Genomic DNA, 24,337 nt, shown 5'->3' on the forward strand with positions numbered 1-24,337 from the left:
TATAAACCAAAAGAACAGTTAGAGGTATTTGGAAGTTTTGGTGGGACTTTTAACAATTTATGCTTCCACCAGTTTGCTTTTTTTTTTTCACAGACTGTCTTTGTAATATAAATCAGCCATCCTTTTATAAATGTAGAATACAGAAAAGACTCTTCAAATTGACTTCAGCAAAGGTGTGACAGAGAGAATCATAAACAACACAAATCTCTTTTTTAACACCATTCAGGTTATAACCAGAGCTGAAAACAACACAACTGCCAGGTATAGTTGATTTCCAAAGGACACCATAAGGTATGGAAAGACAGACCAGTACAAGTCTGTGAGCACAGCATTTCCACAATCTTCTAACAACTCCCAAGCCCTAGAAACTTGAAGTTTCCTATACAGTCATGTCAAACAGGACTTAACAAAATGAGCCTGCAAAGGTTTGTGTCAACTCGCAAAGATTGTTAAATATGTTTTAGCACTGAAATTGTCTCTTTACCAAACAGAAAAGCCACATTCAGATTTTAGAGGCCATATTGAGACAAAGGTGTAATGAACAGAGTACTAAACATACCAGTTAGTTTTCCAAATGAACAAATTCTTAGCATGTTACATAAACCACCTGCAATGCAGTATGTCAAACAAATACTTTGTGCTGTGTTACAACCTAAGTAACAGTGTGAGAAATGTTAGCCACCACATGAAATCATTTTTACATAACCCTCAATTACATAAACATCAGAGCATCCTAGTTTCAAAATGCAGTAAACCATGATTCTCTTTCAAAAACATTGCACCTTTAGACAGGGCAAAAAAAAAAACAAATAAAGATTCCTGTTTGCTATATTCCAATATCAGGTGCTTTTCCAAGCATTTAGTCAAGAGATTTGCAGCTAAAAATAACAAGCAAATAATTTCACTCATACTAATTATTTTGTGGCATTAGATTAACAAAAATTATGCACTCTGCCCTTCAGTGCAGTGTTCTGTAGAATTCTGCATAATAACAATCTTTTGGCTTAAAATGAATCCCAAAGTATGCTGAATAATGAACAGGAACAGATTTTAATTATTGTCAAACTCTAAGAATAGGAGAGGAACAATGTTTGCACTTTTTCATTTAATTGTTCATTAAAGTAAAGAAAAATACAGAATGTTACAATTTATCTTAAATTTGGAAGCTGTTTATAGACAAATATTGATTTCTGAAGAGTTTTCTTTATTTCCTCAGCTTACACCCACTCAGAAGGGCATTTTGTACTTCTGCATTATCTGACACATTATCTAAACATCCTTCTAAAAGCATGATGATTGCACAGGACAGTTGTATTTGTGACAGTACTCATTTAACTAAGCACTGCAATACCCATTGTTCTTTCTGTTCAACTCAGTGGAACAGAAAAAAATGCAATATGGTAAGATTTTGCCAAATACATTAAATCACAGCATAGACAATCAGGTCAAGAAAAGCAGCATTTTCTCCTCTTAAAATACACACTGATAGTGTACACCTGGCAATTTCTAATCTGGACAAAAAATATTTCAGTGAATTCTATGTTGTTTTCTATGTAACAGGCAGCAACAAAACCAAGACTTCTGGAAAGAACCAGTATTAGTTTACTGAAAAAGGAATGACATATTTGACCAGTCCACACATGCCCAAATTACTCTGCAATCCTTCCCAGCTGATGGCACTTTATGTGAGGAGACTAGGTCTCATAAATTCTCTGAAATTCAGATTAATTTAACTTCACAGTATGCCAAAATGAAGTCTTAAAACACAGAAATCTGTTTTCTCCTTTACCTCAAATACTTGCAGCAATTAAATCTTAGAATTACTTTGGAACATTTGGCAGCTGTTTACTTGAGTAATACATTCCTGAAATTTCTCTTCTACTTGAGATCAATGCTTGAGCCAAGTGAAAGCTGTTCCCCAAAACATGGAAATAAGTTTTAGGAAAAAAAAAAAAGTACAGGAAAAAGCCCAACTTTGAGCACACAGTAGGAATAATTTCTTTGTAGCAACACCATAACACAGTTTCCCCTTTCATGAAGTAGGCCCAACAATACCCAGTATTTTAAGTATCTATTGATGGTGGCTGTGTTTACCCTTGTGGTGTCAATGACACCTATAGAGAGGTCTGTCTGTCTCACAGCAACATAACATGCAATCAGCCTCTTCTTCTGCTAGGCAGAGAAGAATCAGTGCATGAGTTAATGTATTTTAACAGGAAAATGAACCTTTATCTCTGTTTCAAAAAAAAAAAAAAAAAGAAATCCTGGGAAGTCATTTTTGCTTGCTTTAAAGGAGTCCAATTCATCAGTTGCATTTTGGAGTTCCAAAATAAATAGACCTCTGCTGCTCAGGGATGTCACTGATTCCCCAGCTCTCAGGAGATGTTATGAGCTCCCAACACGATCTCTGGGAATGAGCCTCAGATCTGAACCGTGCTTTAGAAACACATTTCCTAAACAAAGAAAGAAAACAGGATGTATTACTGACCACGAAAATACAATGTTCCCTCAATAAACACATTTAAAGGATAACAGTGTTAAGTCAGGGTTTAACAGTTTCATGGTAATTCCTCTGACATACCAGAAATAAAGTTTTCACGTTTCCATAGAATTTTATCTTGCCCCTCTTTTGCCCTGGAGCTCTTTATTTTAAATAAAACTGCTAGACTTTGCAAAGGGTAGCCTTTCAAACGTTGCAGTTCCACACTCAAATGCCTCATTTCACTTAAAAGCCATAATAATTTCAAGAACAGAAAATTAAGTTTTACTTTTCCATAATTATTTTGTTATCTTGAAGTCAGTCATGCATTTATTCATTTTTAGTTCTCTCCTTGGTTCAGTACTTATCAGCTTCTAACTTCAGAACCTCAATTGTACTTTTCTTTTAGGAAGGTTCTCCAAATGTCCAAGCATAAGTTAGTCTCATTTTAGCATAAAATCCCTTTTGACTTCTTATTTATTGCTGTATTGTCTTAATCATCATAGTCTTTTCAAGAAGACATAATAAAAAAATAGAAGTTTCTAATATTTAGATGTATTGAATTTTTTTAAAGTATTTAGGTTGCTTTTTTTTTCCTATTAAATGTAACATTTGAAAATGAAACCATATCACTAAGTGATATATTTAATTAATATATGTAATATTTACTTCTTTACTTCATACTACTACTGCACAAAACAGACTATATCTGATTCCTTATTCAAGCTTGCACTGAATTCTAAAACAGAGTAATTCTATTTCTCTCCCCAGCATCCCATTCCAGGGATGTAGAGTGCTCTCACAAATAAGATTAAGATACTTGACATCCATTTAAGATATTGCATATTAGAACAAAGATACCCTTTTCTGAACTCCACTTCTCCAGCAACTGGATCAGGATCAAAATCGTTGTATATATTCAACATAATGACCCTCAGAAAGTCAATTCAAAAGAACATGTTATCATGTTATTATGTTATTCTGATCTTACAGATCTGCCAAGACCAAGTACTGAAGAGATCTATAAAACCCACTGAACGCAAACCAGCAAAACAGAGAATTGCCTACTAACCATACTAATCTAGATTGGAAACATCCTGTTGTAGTGGCCATCACAAAACTCTGAACATTTTAAAACAGGCCTCAGCTGCATCTCATGGAGACAGCAGCTCACCTCACCTCAGTCTGTTTTCATCATTAATAACACACTGGTTTTATTAAAGTTATAGCATACTACTCCCTGAACTATCAAGGATTTAAAATTGAAATCAATACAGGGATTAAGTGCTAAGCCTAGCTCTTTCAGCTTTCATTTCCCCTGCTCCATGAAATCACGTAAGGAAAATGAAATTCGTACTTGAATGCTTTTTTTCAGAAAGGAAGGGAAACTGTGCAATAGTACAAAACCTCTGAAATCCTCAAGGATTACTAACATTTCATTCCCATATATCTTATTTTGGAAGTTTTTGAAGACTAAAGTAACTGTTCAATCTGTAGGGACTCTGATACATAAAAAAAATAAAAAGGAGAAGGGAAGAAGTAGATTTTGAGATACCAATTAATGAGGCTGAACAGAAGATTATACCTAAATTATGTATATTTACTTGTAAACTGAGGAGGGATTTTGGTCTGAGCACTAGGTCAGGTGTAAGTTGTGTTTTGCTTGTTTTGTTTGGGTTGACTTTGGAGGCTTGTTTTGTTGTGGACAGGTTTGTTTTTCTCCCAGGTAAGGGCAACATCACACAGCATTGCCAGAACACCTACATTAAAAAATATAATCCATGTGCCTAATTTTGCATCTACAGAATAAGGCAGTGATTACAAGATTTTGCATCTAGATGCTTTTAATTTATCTGTTTCTTACTACTGAATAATTCCTCAATATTTATAAGGCCTTAGGAGAGGTGAAGTAAATCAACTGGAGATGTGAATTCAATATGCACAGCTGCAAGTACAATGAACTACTGTATGGATGCTTTCATTCAGTAGTCAAGTAGTTCTAAATACATTTACTTTAAAGGATTAAGCTACAACTAATTTAAGCTACATGATGCAAAATGAAAGCATACTGCTGAGGAAGAGAAACAGCCTAAGTGTACCTTAAGCAATTTTACTATTTTGCCATGACCAAGTGTAAAAACAGATAATAAATCTAATAATTAATTTAGTTACTAGATCATCACCTACACGAAAAGCCGCATTTTCACATGACCACTGATGAATACTTAGGCAAAATAACAAGTTTTAAATACTGGGATTCATGCACAGTAACTTACCTGCTGTCTGGGCAGGGTTTATTCCTATACCATCTAGGAAGAAGGAAAAAAAAGAGAAAAAGGAAGATGAAACAGGCATATTACAATTTATTACATTAAACTTGCAGCTCAAAAAACATACAGCAAGATACAACTATTACATCAAATCATCATGCAGCTATTTCCTATAGCCAAAAACATGGGAACTGACAGAAAACCTTTGGCATGCAGAAGTCCAAGCTATGTATTTGGATAAAACTGAATTAGTGGTTTAGTATCTTCACCTCATGCATAAGAAATTTAAATAATGCTGCAGCATTATTAAATTCAATTTGCAGTATGTAGAGTTTGTGAAACATGAGACAGAATTGATTTTATCAATAAACATTCACTGAAACTTCAATACAAAAACTATTAAAAATGTAAATAAATCATATTCTTACCATTTGTTATAATGGCACTTGTTGCTGCAGGAACTTTGAACTAAAGGAAATAAGAGTAGGACAAAACAGCATAAGAGACATAGTTAAAGCAGAAAATATGTGGGTAATATTAAAATTGTAATTTTAGCTGGTTCAGGTAGAAATAAAATGAGAAAAGAGTTCCCTCAGATTTATAGATAAAACTAACTTTATTTAATGGAAATGGATGACTATCTTAGTAGTCCACAAATGCAATGGAGATATTTTTTCTAACTATTGTGCAAATGTAAACCTGAGACATGTACCAGGTAGCAGTAAAATATGAAGGAAAAAACCCAATAAATACCATACACCATAAATAAGGGTTTTTTTCCTAACTAGGCCAAGTCTGGTTATGATTTGACAAATTTTAAGTTTTTAAGGGATGTCTCAGTAGAAACTTGCTAAGGCTGAATAGCCAGAACTTTAACACTTCTCCACCCTGAGAGTTTTAATCACTGAGAGGATAATGCACTTCCCCTGGAGAACAACTAACAGCTTTGCCCAAATTTTGATCTTTTCCATATAAGTATAATTTAAGGTACTGTGAAACTGGCTCTTGAATCACAACACACTGCGTAAGTTAATGTTAAGCTATGCAGTTCAAGGTATGAAAAAACATTCATGAGACACAAAAGTTATCTGTCATTCTTTTCAATGCCAGTTCACAAGGAGCTTCATTCCAAGGGAAGGGTTTAATGATCTTTTTTTGCTCTTTGTTTACAAAGCACTTCATTCTTTCATTCATCTCTCAAAGAGATGCAAAAAGCTGCACAATAGCCTGAGATTGCAAAACTCCCATAGATACTCAAAACAGTCACACTAATTGAAAGAATGGTTTGCTAAATGTGACTATTTAAGTCAGTAATGAGTCTCTAAATCCATTTTCTCAGACAACCTATCACTAACTAACTAACATTGTGGCTCCATGAGCAGGTGAAGTTAACAGTCCAATGGCAACCCTCACCAGAAGAGGCACTTCCCTTTCAACACCTCCAACTACTCAGTCACACTCATTTCTGGTACCTCAGACTTGTCTGTTAAACTTTTCAGTCCAGGTCTCTACGTATGGGCTGTGTTGGCACAGCTGTATTACTACAGAATAAAAATAACTGGGAAAAACATAGTAAAAAACCCCAATTAAATAATCAAATATCTTCAGCAGCAAGCAATATTCCATATAACATTCTCTTCAAGTAAACTTACAACAAAACCAATCCACAACCTCCCCCCTCAAGCTGTGTTTCCTCTAATAATTTCTGTCACATTGTGGTGTAACATAAGGAGACTCAAGACCTGCAGTCTGTTACCCTTCCTAACTATTTTATTACAATTAAATTTAAAAAATGAAAGAAATTTTCAATAACCCAAAACTTCCCAGGTTTTCCTAAAAAGACAGAGGGAGAGCTGCAAGAACAGACTCTCAGCAAATATCTCTTAATCTTTGTGTGCTTAATCTAAACAACATGATACATCTTTCAAATATATTATGTGGGCAATTTAAACACCTAATGATTTATAATTCCATCTGAAAGATCAACACTCAGAAGCCAAAGAGCACACTACCCACATCTTCTTCCCTTAAACCCCATATGGCTATATCCTATATTCCATATAGCTGTTCTCAATACCTTTCACAATCAAAACCTCCATCTTCCAAAGTCAGAGATTACTAGAACTGAATGTGAAAAGAGTTTAAGAGTTTCCTGGATTATTGTGGAGAATTTTCCTGATATTCCACATAAGAAATTTCAGTATTAATTATCCAATATCCAACCTTTTAATTCTCCTCACTATCACAAAATTTTCCATTACTGATATGAAATATTTAGTTACAAAAACCAGAAAGAATCTCAATGCCATCTGCTGATGCATAAACTGTGCAAGGATCACTAAGTTTAGGATTCTGCGAGTTCTGCCAGGCCCCCACTGAGGCCAGTAAAGCTTGTGACCATCTGTAACCAACAGCAGCTCCTTGTGCTGAATTAACCACTGCATTTTTATCATTAAAAAAGCTTTTGCTTTCAAGAACGTGCAAAAATGTTACAGACCAACATCATCACCCTGTACTTACTTCTTCTGCAGCAAACTTGAGGACAGCTGTGAAAGGTGTGCTCTCAGGCACGCTTAACCTGAAATCACATCATAAGTAAATACGTGGCTGCCAAAACAAACCAAAAAGCAACTTTGTCTGCTGGTAAACTACTGATTGTGACTTCACTTTTAGCAATGGAAGTACTTTGGCCAAAGCTGAGCAAGCACTATTCGAGAGGAGAATAGGTCCCTGGTGGGTGTGAGATGCTTCAAGAGAAGCATTTTTAGTAGAGAATGGGAACATCTTTAAGTTTCAGCAGATGTGGCAAATCTCAGGAGGTGCGGGATTAGGCTCTATAGCAATGTCCTCTCCAGGAGGAGCGAACTCGGCCTAAAGCTGCGGCAGGGATGGTTCAGATGGAACATCAGGAGAAATTTTTCACTGAAAGGGTTGTCAAATATTGGAATGGGCTGCTCAGGGAGGCGGTGGAGTCACCGTCCCTGGAAGTGTTCAGGAAAGGCCTGTAGTGCCATGGTCTGGCTGACAAGGCAGTGACTGGGCAAAGGGTGGACTCAATGATCCCAGAGATCTTTCCCAACCTGAGTGACTCTGTAACTATGGCAGACGCGCACGGCAGTGGGGCAAGGCGGGAACGCCCCGAGAGCAGGACATGGCCTGTCATTCCACACGGAGGGGACAAATGCCGGAATTCCCGGCGGGATGGCCATCACAGGCCATTCCGATGTGCCCGTTCTCACTTCCCCGCCGCCCCCCGCGGCACTCACACTTTGTAGGGCAACCGGGGGTCCGACGTGAGCGTCACTTTAAAGGTGACCTTCGACCTGTGGAGAGAGCAGGGGGTTAGGGCTGGGTGAGGGCTGGGTTAGGGCGGGTTCAGGGCTGGATGAGGGGGTTAGGGGCTGCGGGACCCCCGTGCTGTCCCTCCCTCCCTCACTCACATGGCGCTCCCGGGCCGCCGCCGCTCCCGCCGACACGTCAGCGCCGCCCGCAACACAGGGGCCTGCGCCGGCTCTCAGCTGCCCAAGGCGCGCCTGACCACAAAGGAAAACAACATGCGCCGCCGACCCGCTGTGAAGCAGGGAGGGGTTGTGTTCTTCCTCATTGCCTCACTGCAGCTGGGAGAGAGAGAGTCTGAAGGGTGGGCGAGGCGCAGCGGAGGACGGCGGGGAGGATTTTTAACGAGGCAGTGGCACTGGTTGTTCCGCGGCCCGGTAGGACCCCGGCACCAGGAGCGGCGCTTCCGTAGCGCTGGGGGCGCGGGGAGGGAGCGGGGCCGGGCCGGGACCGGCGGGCTGCGGGCACACGGGGAATGCCTACGAGTGGGGGGATTGGTAACCGGCCACATCTGGCTGTGCTGTGTCCCGTTCTGGACTCCTCAATGCAAGAGGCAAAGGGGCCCTGGAGAGGGTCCAGCAGGAGCAGGAAGATGATGCGGCGTCTGGAGCATCTTAGGGGAGGGAGAGAGGAGAGGTGGGCCTGTTGGGTCTGGAGAAATGATTGAGAAGGGATCTCATTAGTGCATATAATACCCCAAGGACGAGTGCCAGCAGAATGGTCCCAGACTTTTCAGTGGTGCCCAGCGACGGGGTGAGGAGCGATGGCCAGGAACTAAAACACAAGAAGTTCCAGCTCGACGTGAGGAACACCTTCTTTACCCTGAGGGAGGCAGAGCACTGGGACTGCCCAGGGTGGTCGTGTCGTCTCCCATTGTGGAGACATTCAAAACCCACCTGGACACGTTCCTATGTGATCTGTTCTAGGTGACCCTGCCTTGGCAGGGGTTTGGTGTAGATCATCTCCAGAGATCCTTTCCAACTCTAATAATTTTGTGATCCTCTTTTACTCTCAAACCAAAATGGTCTGCTCGTTGAAGTTATGCAGCCAAAAGTGGATGTAAACACTGATTCCTATCCCTTCAATATTTAAAACTGTTCACATCGTCCTTTTGATGAGGGAGCTAGAACTGGAGTTTTGTTTGGGTAGTGATGGATACTTTTATGGCAGAAAAACAGCAGGTTCCAGTTTTGTTTGTGACTTTTGACAAAGCAATTCCTTTAATAAGGTGGCAAAGAACTGCAAATTAATTTTTGTTTGTAATACTCATTTATCTGCTAATACAGAAGATGACTGAGTTTTCAACTCTGATATGCCAGTAGTATTCTTATAGAAGATATTTTGTCAGATTCACTTATATTTTCCCCAGTTTCTGCTGTCTGCAGGAAGGACAGCATTCGCTGCAGGTGAGGTTCTTGGTGTTACATACCAAACTGGCCATGGCAAAGCACTTTGTTTTGTTCACCTTCGCTGGGGTCTAATCAGGGTTAAGGTAGATGTGATGCTGTACAAAAGGCAATTGATACATTGTAGTCATTAATTTTTTTCCTAAGTACTGGCTTGTTGCCCAGGCATGGAATTCAGCTGTTCACTCTTGTGCTGTTCTTACATGGACATAGACCAAACTGAAAAAAAAAAAACCCTTTAAAAAGCCAAGAAGTTCACTATCAGCTTGTCCAATGGTATTCATATTTCCCAGTATCTCCTGCATTTGTGCTGCTGTGTCTTTTTTCATGTATTGAATTTGTGGGTTGTACACATCTTGTAATCCATTTATGATCTCATGGCTTTTTTATCCCCCTGCTTTTAAGAGATCACACCTGAAATCGGAACTAATTAATAGTCATCTCTTAGTATTTAAAATTAATGCAAGTATTTAACCTTGCATTTAGTGTAGCTAAATGTCATCCTGTATTTATTATTGCCCTTTCCAAAATCAGCTGGTTTTTTTAAGTATGTATGATGTTATGGCTTTGATTTCTGTAGCTCTCTTCATCTACAACTTTCATTAATGCATTGCTGTCTGCTGTTCCAAGGTCATGAATGCAGATGTGAAATAAAAGACTGATCTTTTCAACACTTCATTTCTGAGATCCAAGTCTTCATGTTGTTGGAAGTGGACTGAACCAGATTTACTTGGTTAAATCCATTTAGAGCATTTGTGTGTTACAGTTCTGAGAACACTCTAAATCCAGGTTTTGGGGTTTTTTCTCCTTAAATCTGTTGTCCTAGAGATGGCCACCATTGCTGATGGGCTCAGCTTTGGCCAGCAGCAGGTTCATCTTGGAGCCATCTGGAATTGGCTCTGTCAGACGTGGGGAAGCTTCTGGCAGTGTCTCTGTAGCAGCATCTGTGACAGACATCCCTGTAGCCTCTGCCACTACCAAAACCTTGCCATGCAAACCCAGCACAACAGGGTCCAGATCTTCTCATGTAGATCCAGGAATCCCAGTGATTTCACAAAAGGAAGACCTCTTTGGTGCTGCTATATCAGAATTTTCCTATGTTGTCTCAACCTGTTCAAAAAGCTGCCAGGGTTGACTTTTTTTCTTTATGAGAATTCACGATGAATGGAGGAAGGAGAATGTGCGTGACTTTTTTCTTTTAGTTGGGAGACTTAATGGGACTTGCCATGCCAGGGATGGTTTAAGGGACTGTGTTTCACTAATGGGTTTATATACAACAACATTCTCTTCAACTCCAGAAAAACTGGTTCATTTCCAACAAAAGTCTGCCCTCCTTTCCTCCACTCACCAAAAGTCTGGTGAGTGAAGCCAGAGAAAAAATTTAATTCCGTATTTTTTTTTTTTTTTGTTATAAAATTTGTTACAGCTCTTAATTACCCAGACTCAAATATGTTGTGTTATAGCAATGAGACCTAACTTTGACTTTCCTAGCTGTGTAAATGACAAAAGGAATGATAATTTCAGCAAATAGTTAGAACAGTTGGGATCTCTGGCAATACGGAAATGCAGTTGTTCAATGGAAAGCTTTTAGGTCAGGGAAAAAAAAATTACAAACCAGAAAATAACAATATAGCCCCCTGGATGCTGTGGATGTTACTGAGATGAGCCAGAATACCTCTCACAACTCTTTGGGCAAGACCTTCTAGTTGTTAATAGCATTGCAAGACAGAAAATAACTGCAGTAAATAGAAGCTGTTCATCCCATGTGCCTGTAATTCCACCTGGCTGGGCCAAGTGCAATTGGATTGAGAAGGAAAAGAAACAGAACAATAGCCACAACACAGAGTAGAAAGTACTGGAGAACTGTGTTTAAAGTAATGTTACTTAGCCTGCTTTTATTCTTTCTTGCTTTGTTTCCTGTTCTTCCTTACTGTTGTCTCTGTTAGCTACAGTATATTGTGGAGCATTCAAGTAGAGCTGCCCCATGATACACAACTGAGAGTCACAATTTCCTGCTCCTTCAACAAGTCAATATGACCAGTTTGGAGCCTGGCCATAAAATTAAGCTTAAGTGTTTGTATTTTTGAAAGGTTTCTCCTTTGCTTCTGAAGCACACACTGATTTAAATCTTCTAAACTTTGCTGCATTTCTATTTTCATGAGTGCATGTGCCATTTGAAGAATTCCAATTTTTGTTCCTGTGTGGAGGAAAAGCTTATTACCTAAGTATCTATGCTAAGAAGTCTATGGAAGTATCAAATCTGGAATTTTAAGAAATGCAGTAAAACATCTTCCACCTGCAAAATGTGCTTTTAGCTTGTCAGATTTGGACTGAATAATGAATGTTTGACTTCCAGGAATCTTTGGTGAAATAAGTACTGAATTAGGCATTTTAGCAGGTACCAGAAAATTAGGTCTTGGCACCAGCATACTTTTCTTCCATGCTTGCAATGAATTAAATAATGAGCATTGCCAAGCAATGTGTTACAGGAGGAAGAGGTAGAAGAAATACAGCATTTCTCCAACCAACCACTTCCATACCAAGCACATGGAACAGTCTGATCCCTTCAGATCTTAGTGAGGCTGTGATTTTATATGGGGGATTGAGTAGTGCTAACTCCCTTGAAAATGGAGAGGTCCTTTATTTTACTCCCACTTTTGCCTTGCCATCTGTTTCTGGCCTGGCACTACTTGATCTGTCTTTGTACTTGGGGGACACAGCAGTGAGTCAGTTCAAATCAGCAGAAGACGTGGATGTGTCCCTGCTGGCTCAGAGCCTGGGGAAAGGTCTGAACTGACACAGCAGAGGATGCAAGGAGATCTTCCCCTTTGGTTAGCAGAGAATCACAGAATCATAGAATTCTTTAGGTTGGAAAAGACCTTTAAGATCACTGAGCCAAGTGTTAGTATGTTTGGACTTGATGGTCTTAAAGGTCTTGGAGATAAGGTTTCCTCTTAATACCATTTCCTATAGTTGAGGTGCTGGAGTCCTCCTTTGGCTGGTACATTCCCTTAACTCTCCTTTGGCTCAGTATGCTGGCATCTCTTGGTGCTCGCCTGATTTTCCCAAGCTCAGTGGAAACTCTGTGGCCCATCCCAGTGCACAGAGGTACCTGCTTGGCTGCAGAATCCTCCTATGTCAGCAGGAGACAGCTGCCTTTCTCAAGCAGAGTCTGGTAGGATCCTTCCGTAGGAAGTTCAGCCCTCCAGAAAGGAAGCAGTCGCACTGCATCATCTCTTAAATTGTTTTTATTGCACTTTGTTACTACCCAATGATTGCAGATTCTATGTTTTCTCCTCCTCTCCTCCTTTTTTAAATTTTTTTAAAAACAGAATTAGCGGTGTAACATACCACATAAATTTAGCCTGTTTAAACTGGCCTGTTGTTACACCCCAGTAAGAAAACTTTAACCTCCTTTAAACAGGGAGTTTCTACTTTCGTGAGCCTGCAGCCCATATGAGACTTTTGTTCCTCACTGTGTCACTGCATTTCTCTGTAAAATATAGGCATACATAGGGGTTTTAAAAAGCATTGTTAAGCCAAAGATAGAGGAAGATTATAACACTTTAGAAATGCCATGCAAAGTTAATCATCAGACAATTTGGCACATCTTCATAATCTTCCTCTTACAAAACAATAATTAAAACCTATTACGGTTCTCTTGTGTCACAAACATTTTACTAAAATAATTCATCAAAATGAGATGATCACATACAAATGTCATATTAGTCATATAGAAATCATAATGCAAGGTCTCTAGACTCCAAAAATTTTCTTTTATGCGTGTGTGTGGTTAAATAGTACAGATAACCACATATAAAAACAAGGATTAATCTTCTGAATACCAGCATACCAGCACTGGATCTTTTTCCAATTGCTTTGAAAAAGTAATTACTAAGAAATCTTTATCTTAATCAAAATGATAATTCAAGAATTCAAGCAATAGGACAATAGGAAATAGTCCCAAGTTGTGCCAGGGGAGGTTTAAATTGGACATTTGGAAAAATTTCCTCATCAAAGGAGTTGCCAAACACTGGAACAGGCTGCTCAGGGAAGTGGTTGAGTCACTATCCCTCCAGGTTTTTAAAAGATGTGTAAATGTGGTAATGAAGGACATGGTTTAATGATGGACTTGCCAGTGTTATGTTAATGGTTGGACTGGATGATCTTAAAAGTCTTTTCCAACCTAAACAATTCCATGATTCTATGATAATAAGCATTTATCAGGGTAAAAGTGTCAGGAAGAACCAAAATTGTGTACTCTTTCTTCTATCTGACTTTTTTGTCACAGAATTTAATTCATGTGGTAGGGGCATGACATCATTACGTATATACATATACATATACACATATACATATAAATATATATATACACAGTGTGTCCTATTATCAAGAATTTGTATGAAGTAATTTTCATTTTGAATAATTTTCCAGATGAATAAGTTTTTGGGTATCCCAATCATCTTAAAAACCTTTTGATTTATCTCTCTTTTATCATTATGACAATTATGGATGTTTTTAGTGATGGCAATACTGTTGTGATACTTTGGTTTTATATGCAGAAAATGGTTTTAAAATAAGAGTCATATCCATGTTTCAATTGGGCACTAAGAAATAAAATTCCATCTTTTCTTTTGAGACTGTTTAATAAACTGTAGTTATTCATATCTGAGGGGAGTTGACTCATTCTTCTGGTGAGGAAAGAAAGACATTTTTATGGAAGATATGGATATAAAGAAAGCATATCCAGATCTAGGTATTTAACCTTTTCACTGCAATTGTTAACTTTATCAAAAGTATTTTTGTTTGATTATGCAATGAGAATAGTTATTTTTGGGCATGATAGAATATTTTATTGACTGTGCTTTGGAGAATTGTGAGGAGATTGTATTTTGTGAGCTAGTCACCAGCCACAGAAAATACATGTACTTTTATTACCTGTCTGCTGCAGCAAATTCTGTGATCTGAGCATGCTGGTCTGAAATGGCCCAGTATTTATTTCATATAATTATGCAGATTCTTTTCTCCAGTAAACTGCTCTGTGTGTTAATTTTCTTGTGCCCATCATCAGGCTGTGCAGTTCTGTCATTTAGTTTTACTACTATTATATGTAACAGTGGGCTGGCTTGCTGCTGGAGATAAAATCACCTTATTTACAGGATGATTCAGAGAATTGGTCAATACACATGAACATATTGCAGACTCCGACAGTGAAACATAAGAGTGTGCTGAAGCATAAATTCAGGTTAAGAATATATTTATTGTGGTATCCCCTTTTTTTTCCTGTAGAGAATAAATACAAATCCAACCAAGGTGCTTTTGCAATACACCAGAATGGTTTTCTCATTGTGCTGTTTCATTTCTTAAGCAGATTGGGCTTTACATGCAGATTTAAATTGTTACAAGCATCATGAAAAATTCAGTGAGAGTTTTTCATCCAAAATTTCATCCTTTATGTGCAGCAAGAGTCCTGATTCAGCTCCTACTGCAATTTAATTATTCATGAAGTGCCTAGGCCATTAGATTTTTAAACAAGGAATACTTCTAATTAATAAACTTTAAATAAATTGGGTTATTCTTGTGACTTCACAGTTAACATTTAAATAAAAAGGACTACACAGATACTTGAAGCGAAGCAGGAAATTAGGCCAAATTATGTTTCCTTTTTTGAATGTAAAGACTGGTGAAGAAAAGGAGACTAAAGAATTTCAGGTCCAGGAATTTGTGATTCCAAGAGGCCTAGTATAAGATTTCAATTGTGATATCACTCACAGTTCTTTAAACAAGTTGATCTAGTATATATTCCCCTTATCCAGTCGTTTGTTATAAAGATACCTCTTGAATTTTTCTTCTCCGTTTTGTCCTCCTTGATGGCAAGGCCAGAAGAGAGTTTATATAATCTGCAAGTATTGTTGCACTGTTTTCTCTGTCATGCAGCTGAGGTTACACAGATCACTACTTAAGTGTTTGAAGGGATTAGAAGAGAGATTTACAGAAGGTGGTGCATCTCTGTGAAAATAAAAGAGAAGTGAAAACCTACGTTGTGTTTGCAAAGGATGGACTTTTAAATTGCCAAAGCTTTTTTTTTTTTCTTTTTTTTTTTTTTTTGGCAAAAAGATAAACACGACCTTTAATTTTCTTCATCTAGAACAGTCCTTTCTAACCTGCTGTGGTTCAGGACATCAACCTTCAAATTGTGGCTCTGTTTATCAGGATTTGCATTCTAATTTCTTTGGGTACAAAGCCAAGTATGTCTCTGCATGTTGCCTTCCTGTGGGCTTCTTAATTGATCAGAGGTTTAGCTGGAATGTTCTGACCTGGGAAATATGCCTCCTTGTGAGGTGCTTGCTGTAGCACAATGCTGAAGATTTTTCTGAACATTTAAGATGCTTTTTGTTTTAGACATGGTAAGAAACTTCTTTTTTTCCGGACCATTACCCATAAAACAAAATCAATTCTAGTAAGTACAAAATTATATTGGCATAAGGGATTTTTAAACTCTGAAGCGTAACACTGTTTAGAAATACAAGAACCAGGCAGGGAAGAGAAAATGACCCTTAACTAGCAAATGAAGACCAGAGTCACAACTTCTTGTGCCCAGTGAGTTTCTGAAGAATGTATAATTTATTTCAGTAACTTTGTGCTTTCCATTGCAGGGATTTTAATGCAGCATATTATCTTGTTAAAATATCTTTATGCTGTCTCCTAAATGCTACTGTTTAGCAAGGCTTAGAAAAATATATTAACACCTTTAAATCCTCTGACTGCAATAAATTTTAGTTGCAAATCCAACACTACAACAGAATTTGCAGGCTTCAGCTGGCCAAATCTTGGTGCCAACTTTGTAAATATCTTTACCTAAGCTAGTTCCCTTGTGCTCCTTTTATATTCAAAGCAAAAAGAAGGTACTTCTAGTGTACAATTTGTATTGTTTTGAAGTAGACATCTGAAAAGATGAGCTATTTCCTCAAAGTGCCAATTTCTTCCCAAATGAACAACAGGGAGAGCCTAGACTGTCTAGCTCTCATATTGACATTTACTTTGTGCGAACAGGGTTTGCTGGCATGAATCCCACACCTTGTTCATGCCCCTAAGTTGTTCAGGAGCTTCATTATTCAGGCCCCTGTTCCTCTTGTGTAACTTCTGGTACCCAGTTGAATTCAACTTGATTTTGTATTGATCTTTAATTAGAATATGGGGAGACAAAGCATAAAAAATAATACCAATCTTTATAAAACCCAGCAAAATACCTGTTAACAATCATTCCCTGGCATGAAAGTAAAAATCACATTACGATCTGGAAGATGAAGAAAATGCAAATACAATTTCAGTGGATAAATACAGTAACGGTTACCATTCTCATGCAAGAGCAAAAGAATAACCACATTTCACATTTCAGGGGCAACTTCAGTTGGAGCTGATGTGATGCTGTCACAGAAGAGGGCATCTTTCATCTGCAGAATTAAACTCTTTAGGTCTTCCTCCTATGAGAAGAGAAAAAACAGTGTTTTAATGTTGATTTAAATGTTTACTGAGATGTCTTACCTTCATGCCCTCTATCCTGATGACATTGCATTGACTGGGATCAGCTGTCCCACCACATTGAGTCAGTTTAGATTATTGCATTTCTAACTGTAGCAGATAATGATCTTTTCCCAAAAGCTTCCTTGTACCTATTTCCTTCAGAAATTGCTTTTGGGAACCCTCCCAAAGATAAATCAGGATTATGGTTGTGTAGAAGGGCAGAGTAGTATACAGAGTAGTAAATGGTGGCATAGAACCTAATAAAAGAAATAAAATGAAAAAAAATCCAAAAGGAAGATTGAATAAACTTATTGGAAAGAAGATGCCACAGAATCTCAGAACGATTGAGGTGGGAGGAGACTTCTAGAGGTCATTTGATCCAATTACTGCTCAAGCAAGGTCACCTAGAGGTGGCAGAGGACCTGTGTGCTTGTCTTCTGAGCGTCTCCAAGGATGAAGGTTCCTTATCTCCATGGACAACCTGTGCCAGTGCTCGATCACCTTCACAGTTCAAGAGTGTTTTCTGCTGTTCAGAAAGAAGCTCCTATGTTTCACTTTGTGCCCATTGCCTCTGGTTCAATACACCAATTCAAAGGAAATGAGCTGCACAGGAAGATGTTGGAAGAAGAAAAAAAATACAAATTAGATTGGAAAAGAATAGACAAAATTTGAGGGTATCACCTCTTTACTGCTCAGAAGAGTGGAAATAAAATAGTAAAACCACAAGGATTTTTAATGAAGTAGTAAGATCACTGAAACTACATAAAATGGGAAAATTAAATGAGGAAGTATGAGATAACATCAAACACATTGTTAACTTGCAAAATGTACCTAAAACTGATACAGGAAAAAAAATTCTCTGAATTTTACTTTTTTTCCCCCCCACAGTTTCGTTATTGATTACATTTGTACTGTCTCTATTTGGACACTTGTTTTTGTTGTAGTCTTGCAAAAAACTTCTGCCAATATACTATTGTGTGTATTTATTCTTCTTCTATTTAAAATTAATTTTTCATCCTGAATAACTCCAGTATTACTTATATTTTCTCTTTGTTTTCTCCTTTCTTTTGCTGATCCCTACTTTATTTTCAATCCAAGCATATTTTTCCATTTATCTCTCTGCCCTCCCCTGCTGCACATCCTGTACTCAATCATGTTTGTGCTGCAAAAATTACCAGTTCTTCACCACTTCTCACCTTCCATCTGTTTTTCCTTGATATGTAAGCCAAGAGATGGCTGCTGCAAGACTGTCTAGCCTTAAATTCATAGTATTATCTGTTTCATTAAAATGTGCTGTCCAATGTGGGTAATAAACTCCTGGATCTCATTTGTTTTCTTCTAAAGAGTAATCAGTGATACAGATTCAGACAATGTATTCTAAGTGAATCACCTATGTGGAGAACCCAATGTAAATGTTGCCTAAAAAGGGGATTAGTGTCTTTCCTTGGCTATACATCACATTATACCTACTGTAAAACAGCAGATTTCCAAACACAGAGGACCTATTCTAAAAACTAAAAAATACTGCATGGAAAAGCTATACATTATTTAATAAAGTGTATCATATTAACATCTATCATAAAATGAACACTGTGTCATATTAACAATTTTTTTTTTTTTTTTGTTTTTGTTTTTGTTTTTGTTTTTGTTTTTTGTTTTTTTGGTTTTTTTTTTGTTTTTTTTGTGATTCAAGATGAAGCATGTTGTTTTGGCAGGAAGTTCAGAAACTAAACCAGTAATGTGACATTCATTATGACATAATAATTAGCCTTAATACACAAGTTGTAGCAGGAATCATATTATTACAGAATTGAACATTCACAATTTAGTAGGTTTCAAAATCATAAATCAAGATTTAAAGACAAATACTCTCAGAAATAATGTAAACTCATTTTTTAGATTTACTGCTTTTAATAGATTTGTACCATAGTTTTTAATCCACATTTTTCCTATTGATTGCCTTCCATAAAGTTGCTGTAGAAAAACTTCTGTAAAGGAAAAAGTGTTGTTAGTTCAAGGAAATCATGTATCCTCAAAAGTTCCTCCAAGTTGTCATTTTAATGGGAAATTATTTAGATAGTTTAGGGGACTTGGAAAATTTTTTAGTTTAGTTTAACTTGACTTCTAATTAGAAGTGTTTATTTTGAAAGGGAGAATGCCAGAGAAGTATTAGTTAAGTTTAGATTTTTGAGCAATGTTTGTAGGTAGTAAGTGAAGTCCCTGGTCTATTTTAGGGATTCAGATTAGCCAAGACCCCCCAAGATCAGATAAGAACACATTTGCTCTGTTTTGCCTATTGTTTTCTTGCACAGTCTATGCTGGAATAATACATGAGGTAGAATATATCTGTTCCAGGTAAAGCTCCTATTGACTCCCTAGACAGGAAGATGATTGTGGAAACTAATGGTCTTCTGAAGTAGAATGACTGTGTTTGTTCCGTGACTTGGCACCACATGGGAAATGGTCCTGCTTGCTATTGATATTTTGTCAGACTAAACTAGTCTTTTTCACTTCAAAGAGATTCTTATTAACTCTGTTTCAAAGCCCATGAAAGCATGTTTTATCAAAGGCTTTATCAGTATGGTGGAAGCGGATTTTCTAAGAAACCCTATTGACTTCTTGAGTCAATTATTCTGTTCAAGATGCTTGTATGGTTTTCAGAACATGAATGTTACAGGGAAGCAGTGATCTTGCTATTTTCTGGCGTGCTGAAGGTATTTATGTTTTATTCTTTTCAGAACTGTGGAATATTTGAGGCTGTAAGGTGCCTCTGGAGATGGTTTATTTCACCTCTCCTCCTCAAGGCATTATCACCTAAAGCTGGTCACTCAGGTCCTTTTCCAGTTAGGTTTGGAGTGTCTCCAAGGATGAAGACTGCACAGCATCTCTGGACAACCTATGCCAGTGTTTGACTTCCCTCAGAGCAAAAGGATCACCTCCTTTGACGTGCTGGTGATGCCCCAAACGCAGTCCAGGAGGAGGTTGGTGTCCTTTGCTACTGGGAATGTTGGTGGCTCATGTCCATGAGCTCCCTGAGTAATTTTCTGCAACACTGCTTTCAAGCCAGCTGGACCAGGTCTGTACTGGTGCAGGAATTAGCAATATCAGTGTTTATGTCCTGGAACAATATGAAGAAAAGCAGATTAAACATTTAATTCTGTGACTTTTAGAGGAACAAAATACTCAGAGTATTTTGCTGGCTGAAGACAACAGTAAATCCAGTCCCTTAGTTTTCTCTATTTACCCCAAAATAAGCCCACATTCACTAACCTTTCTTTATATGTTGTATGCCTGAAGTTCAATTGTCCAGTTTATCAAAATCTTCCTTGTATTAGGGATCCCAAAACTGCACAGAATACTCTGGATGGAGTCTCAGGTGCTGCATACAGAAGAATCACTTCCCTTATTTTGCTGCCCTCACTTTCTAATGCAGCCGAGTAATGCACTTGACTTTCATTGCTCACTTTTCTGCACAACTGATCTTCCTCAACCAGTTTTGTTACCTGATGATATTCAATCCCAGACGCAGGACTTTTATTTGCCCTTGCTGAAGTCTCTGAGTTTCCCTGAAAACAGTAGCAAGGAAAGGGTAAATGACATCCAGTGCTTTCCCATCAGCTGCATAGCTGATCATCTCATCATAGAAAGCTATTAAGTGTCTCAAACTGTTTGCCCTTTTTAAATTGGTACTGATTAAATCGGTACTCAGTCACCTTGAGTCCATCATATGCCCCAGATACAGAATCTAGGAGGATTTGCTCTGTAAACTCCTCACTGACATTCAAACATCTGTTTTGTAGTTGTTCACCTCTTCTTGCATTTCCTGGGTCTGATGTTTATATTTTGCCGGTCACCAGGAACCTCCCATGCTTGCCACAACCTTTTTAATGCCCTGTAGTGTAGCTTTGCAGTGACACTACAGTTCCCTCAGCACTACCTTATTTACTGAAAAAACCCCTTCATATTATAGGCTGTGCTTTAGCATATGTAGTTCTGCTTTTCTCTTCCTTCCTGTAAATATACATATCAAGAAAGAGAGAAATGTACAAGTTAATGTAGAGAAATTCCAAGCCAGTGATGGAAAAATCTAGTTCTTCAGGAAAATTTTAGAAGAGAAGACAGCTTATATTCCTGAACTTTTTGAAGTCCAAGGGACTTTTGCAATTTACTTCAATGGATCAAAAATTTCACTCACACATATTTATGACTAAAATTTAGAACCTAAGCTGCCTTTGAATCAAGTGTAGAAATTTCTTTGAATCTTTTTCTAAAGTTTTAGAGAGAAAAAATAATTGGAACTGAAAACCAAGAGCATTAACAGTTGGGTTTTTTTCCCCTGCAAACTCTTGCCTAATTCTGTTAAAAAAATGAGGTGTGACCTTAATGAAAATTCAATTTCAATTTTTTGATTGACAGCAGATCTTTATAATGGGTTAATTTTAATCCATCCATGTGACCCTTGTACAACTTTGGTTAATACTCAAGCTAGATACAGCTAAGCACACAAAAAGAAAGAAAATGTTCCTAAATATATAGTCCACTAGTGAGATTTACTGAACTGTAAGACATGCATCTATAAACCCTTAGAAAAGGAAAGGATTAGTTTTGATCCACATGAAATAGTAAATTCAGCTGGAAAGGCATAGAAATTATTGTGCTAGAGCAACTGGGCTCTTAATCCAGTCTGTTAAATAAAAACTGGAAAAGAACACATCCTACTTCTAATATTTGCAAATTGCTTAGTTGGGGAGAGTTATTTTTGCTGTTGGCAACACTTTAGTTAGGATGTGTTTTTTTAAAGCTTCAGTTCTGCAACACATATTTAGAACTACCATGTTAACATTTGCTTTGCTTGTTCAAATAATGCTTATTTTACCTTGTATTAAGTCTTGTCTGATCAACTCAGAGAATTTTTTTCACCATGTAGCTCAATATAAAAACTAATAGCGATGGTGTGATTTTCTTATCAACTTTTGCTTAGGAAGCAACAGGTCTTATTTTGTTAGCTGGCATGGAGGAACTAGGCAAGGAGAGTGAGACAAAGACTCACATGGACTTCCTTCTTGTGAATCTTGTGTATGTCCAATCAGTCAGTCTGAAATTCATGCTGAAGGTCCTGCTTGGAAAGGTGAATTTCTTGGCAATGGTGTGCCTTATAGAAGTGCCTCCAGACCTTTTCCAGAGTCTCAAAGAATTCCACTGAAACATCTGATTTTGCTGTGCTCACATCTGTTCATGTAATTAGATCATTGCAAGGTGATGGTATTTGGGTAGGACAGGATTCAGGTACGTAGAAGTAATTTTGCCTGTGTCATTTGAAATACTCTGTTGATCTAAGCCCACTACAAGGGGCTGGGAAAGATGACACACTTCAGAGAGATCTGCACCCTTCTTTCTTCTCAATATGAAACCCAAGATGCCTGCAGCAGGTAAAATGGTCCAAACTTCCACCATTGCACATCTAAATCCTATATTGAGTGGTTGGACACCTGAATCTCTCTTTAGTCTCAGGGATACCATCTGTATCTATTCAGAGTAAAGCAGCTTAACCACCTAGATTTTGGTGGTCATAACCTCTAAATGAATCCCACTCTGGCTGCCTTGACTCCCATTAAAGACACCTCAAGTGAGATTCACCTGCCCCATTTGATATGTTTGCCTCCAGATCTTTTGCATCCTTAAACTTTCTGTTTCTTGTTAGTCGTTATTGAGGGATGCCACATATGTGTCTGATTTTTGTGGGTTTTTTATTCCACCCCATTTGTGTTTGGTGGCTCAGCGGTGCAGCTTAGCAATGCAAATTGGTTTTGACACAGAAAGTATTGAATCTTGTTGACAACAAGATGCATGATACATTAAATTAATTGTCTTCCAAATAATGAATAAAAGAGAGTCTGTCATAACCTACCTGCATGTTTCGTAGATTAAAAAGTATTCCAATTATTTTTGGTGATGGTTTGCTATTATTACTTATTACACCTTAATTATGGCTACTTACTTGTATTGCTTTTCCAATTTCTTTCTCTGATATTTAACATGTATTATTCTTCCCTGAGTAATATTGATATTATGCAGCATAGTGATTAAATAAATATGAATGTTTCAGTAAATTAGCCCTTCTCTCTAGCTAAAGGGGACTGGAAACGAAGTAAAGAAGAATGGAAAATGAAAAGTCATTGCTCAAACATCAAACATTAAACTCTTGTTAAATTTCTGGCTCAGGAGAACTGGATGTAATATACCTGCATTCAAAAACTAAACCCACTGTAATAATCTAGAGGAGTGTGAGGAGCAAATATCCCCACTTATCTTGTTCTTTATAATATATATTTCTATCTATCTTAAATATCTAAATGTAACTAAATGCTCTAGTTTTATTTAGGATTTGTAAGTTTCTTAATGTGCAAGTAGTTTCTGAGATATATAACAGCTACAGTATAGTAATCTTACTCTGATGTAAAAGCTTTTTCTTTTATTAGTAATGATTTACATTCTCTGTGTAGAAAGCCCAAGAAAGACATTATTTGTTATTAGCTTGATTTTGTATTAAACCAAGTTAATCACCTTGCAGATATTTTCAGCATATCTAAAAGTAATTAAAATAAGTATATACCTTATACTTAAAGTATATTGGGAAGTTTATTTACAGATTTTGATTTAGCAGTTTTGCCAGAAGTCAAAGGATCAGAATATCAGTAGAAAGCTGAAGAAGACGCTGTGTGAAGAAGCACATCCTACTCCATTAGAAACAGTAAACAAGTAAGAGGGAAGAAAGAAAACAGAGATTTATGTTTAGGCCTATTTCATTTACCTAGCCCATTTCTAAAACCAGTCCTTTCTGCTTATCTTAGTGCTAGGGATTGATTAACCAATGCATTTTTAAATACTCGGACTATTTAAGTCAGTTACCATAGGAAGTTTTTTGGCACAATTCTGCTTAAGAACTGCGTGTTCTTTTTTCGTTTAAATTTTGAATGCAAAGCACTATCTTATCTAAATAAGATGACCAAAGGAGCAGGCTTATCATGCAGAATACCATAAATCTGCTTTGGGAATGGAAAAGTCTCATGCAGAATTTCATATGGGAGTGGAAAATGATGCAATGCAATTATTCTTTAAGAAAATAAGCAAAACCCCACAACAATTATTTAAAAAGTGTAATCAGGCTTTTTTTTTTGTAAGCTACAGTGGTGAACATGTAATGAAGGAGCTCTTCTGTTACCTTTTTATTCTTTAGATGGAGTTGGAAGTCTCTCCCTGTCCGAAGGCCCTGTTTCACAGGCTGCTTTCCAAGGACTCGCTGACCTTGGCAAGAATGAGAT

General features: G+C 37.6%; 1 protein-coding gene across 1 annotated transcript; it reads right to left on the reverse strand.

Moving 5' to 3' along the window:
• Nucleotides 1-460: 460 nt before the first annotated feature.
• On the reverse strand, nt 461-8,248 carry UFM1 (ubiquitin fold modifier 1). The gene is made up of 6 exons (XM_083883759.1): nt 8,190-8,248; nt 8,016-8,072; nt 7,270-7,327; nt 5,178-5,217; nt 4,756-4,788; nt 461-2,453 (listed from the first exon to the last, which is right to left on the reverse strand). Coding segments are annotated over exons 1-6 (258 nt in total). The 5' UTR covers nt 8,192-8,248; the 3' UTR covers nt 461-2,385.
• Nucleotides 8,249-24,337: the final 16,089 nt, after the last annotated feature.

The sequence above is a fragment of the Zosterops lateralis genome, assembly GCF_965231275.1.
Source record: "Zosterops lateralis genome assembly, chromosome: 2".
Lineage (NCBI taxonomy): Eukaryota > Metazoa > Chordata > Aves > Passeriformes > Zosteropidae > Zosterops > Zosterops lateralis.

Bases quoted from the DNA above. Each gene is read 5' to 3' on its own strand.
- UFM1 (XM_083883759.1), bottom strand. The intron at 7,328-8,015 runs GTGAGTGCCGCG...ATGTGATTTCAG, and splicing joins CCCCGGTTGCCCTACAAAGT to GTTAAGCGTGCCTGAGAGCA. The intron at 5,218-7,269 runs GTAAGTACAGGG...TATTTCCTTTAG, and splicing joins TCAAGTTTGCTGCAGAAGAA to TTCAAAGTTCCTGCAGCAAC.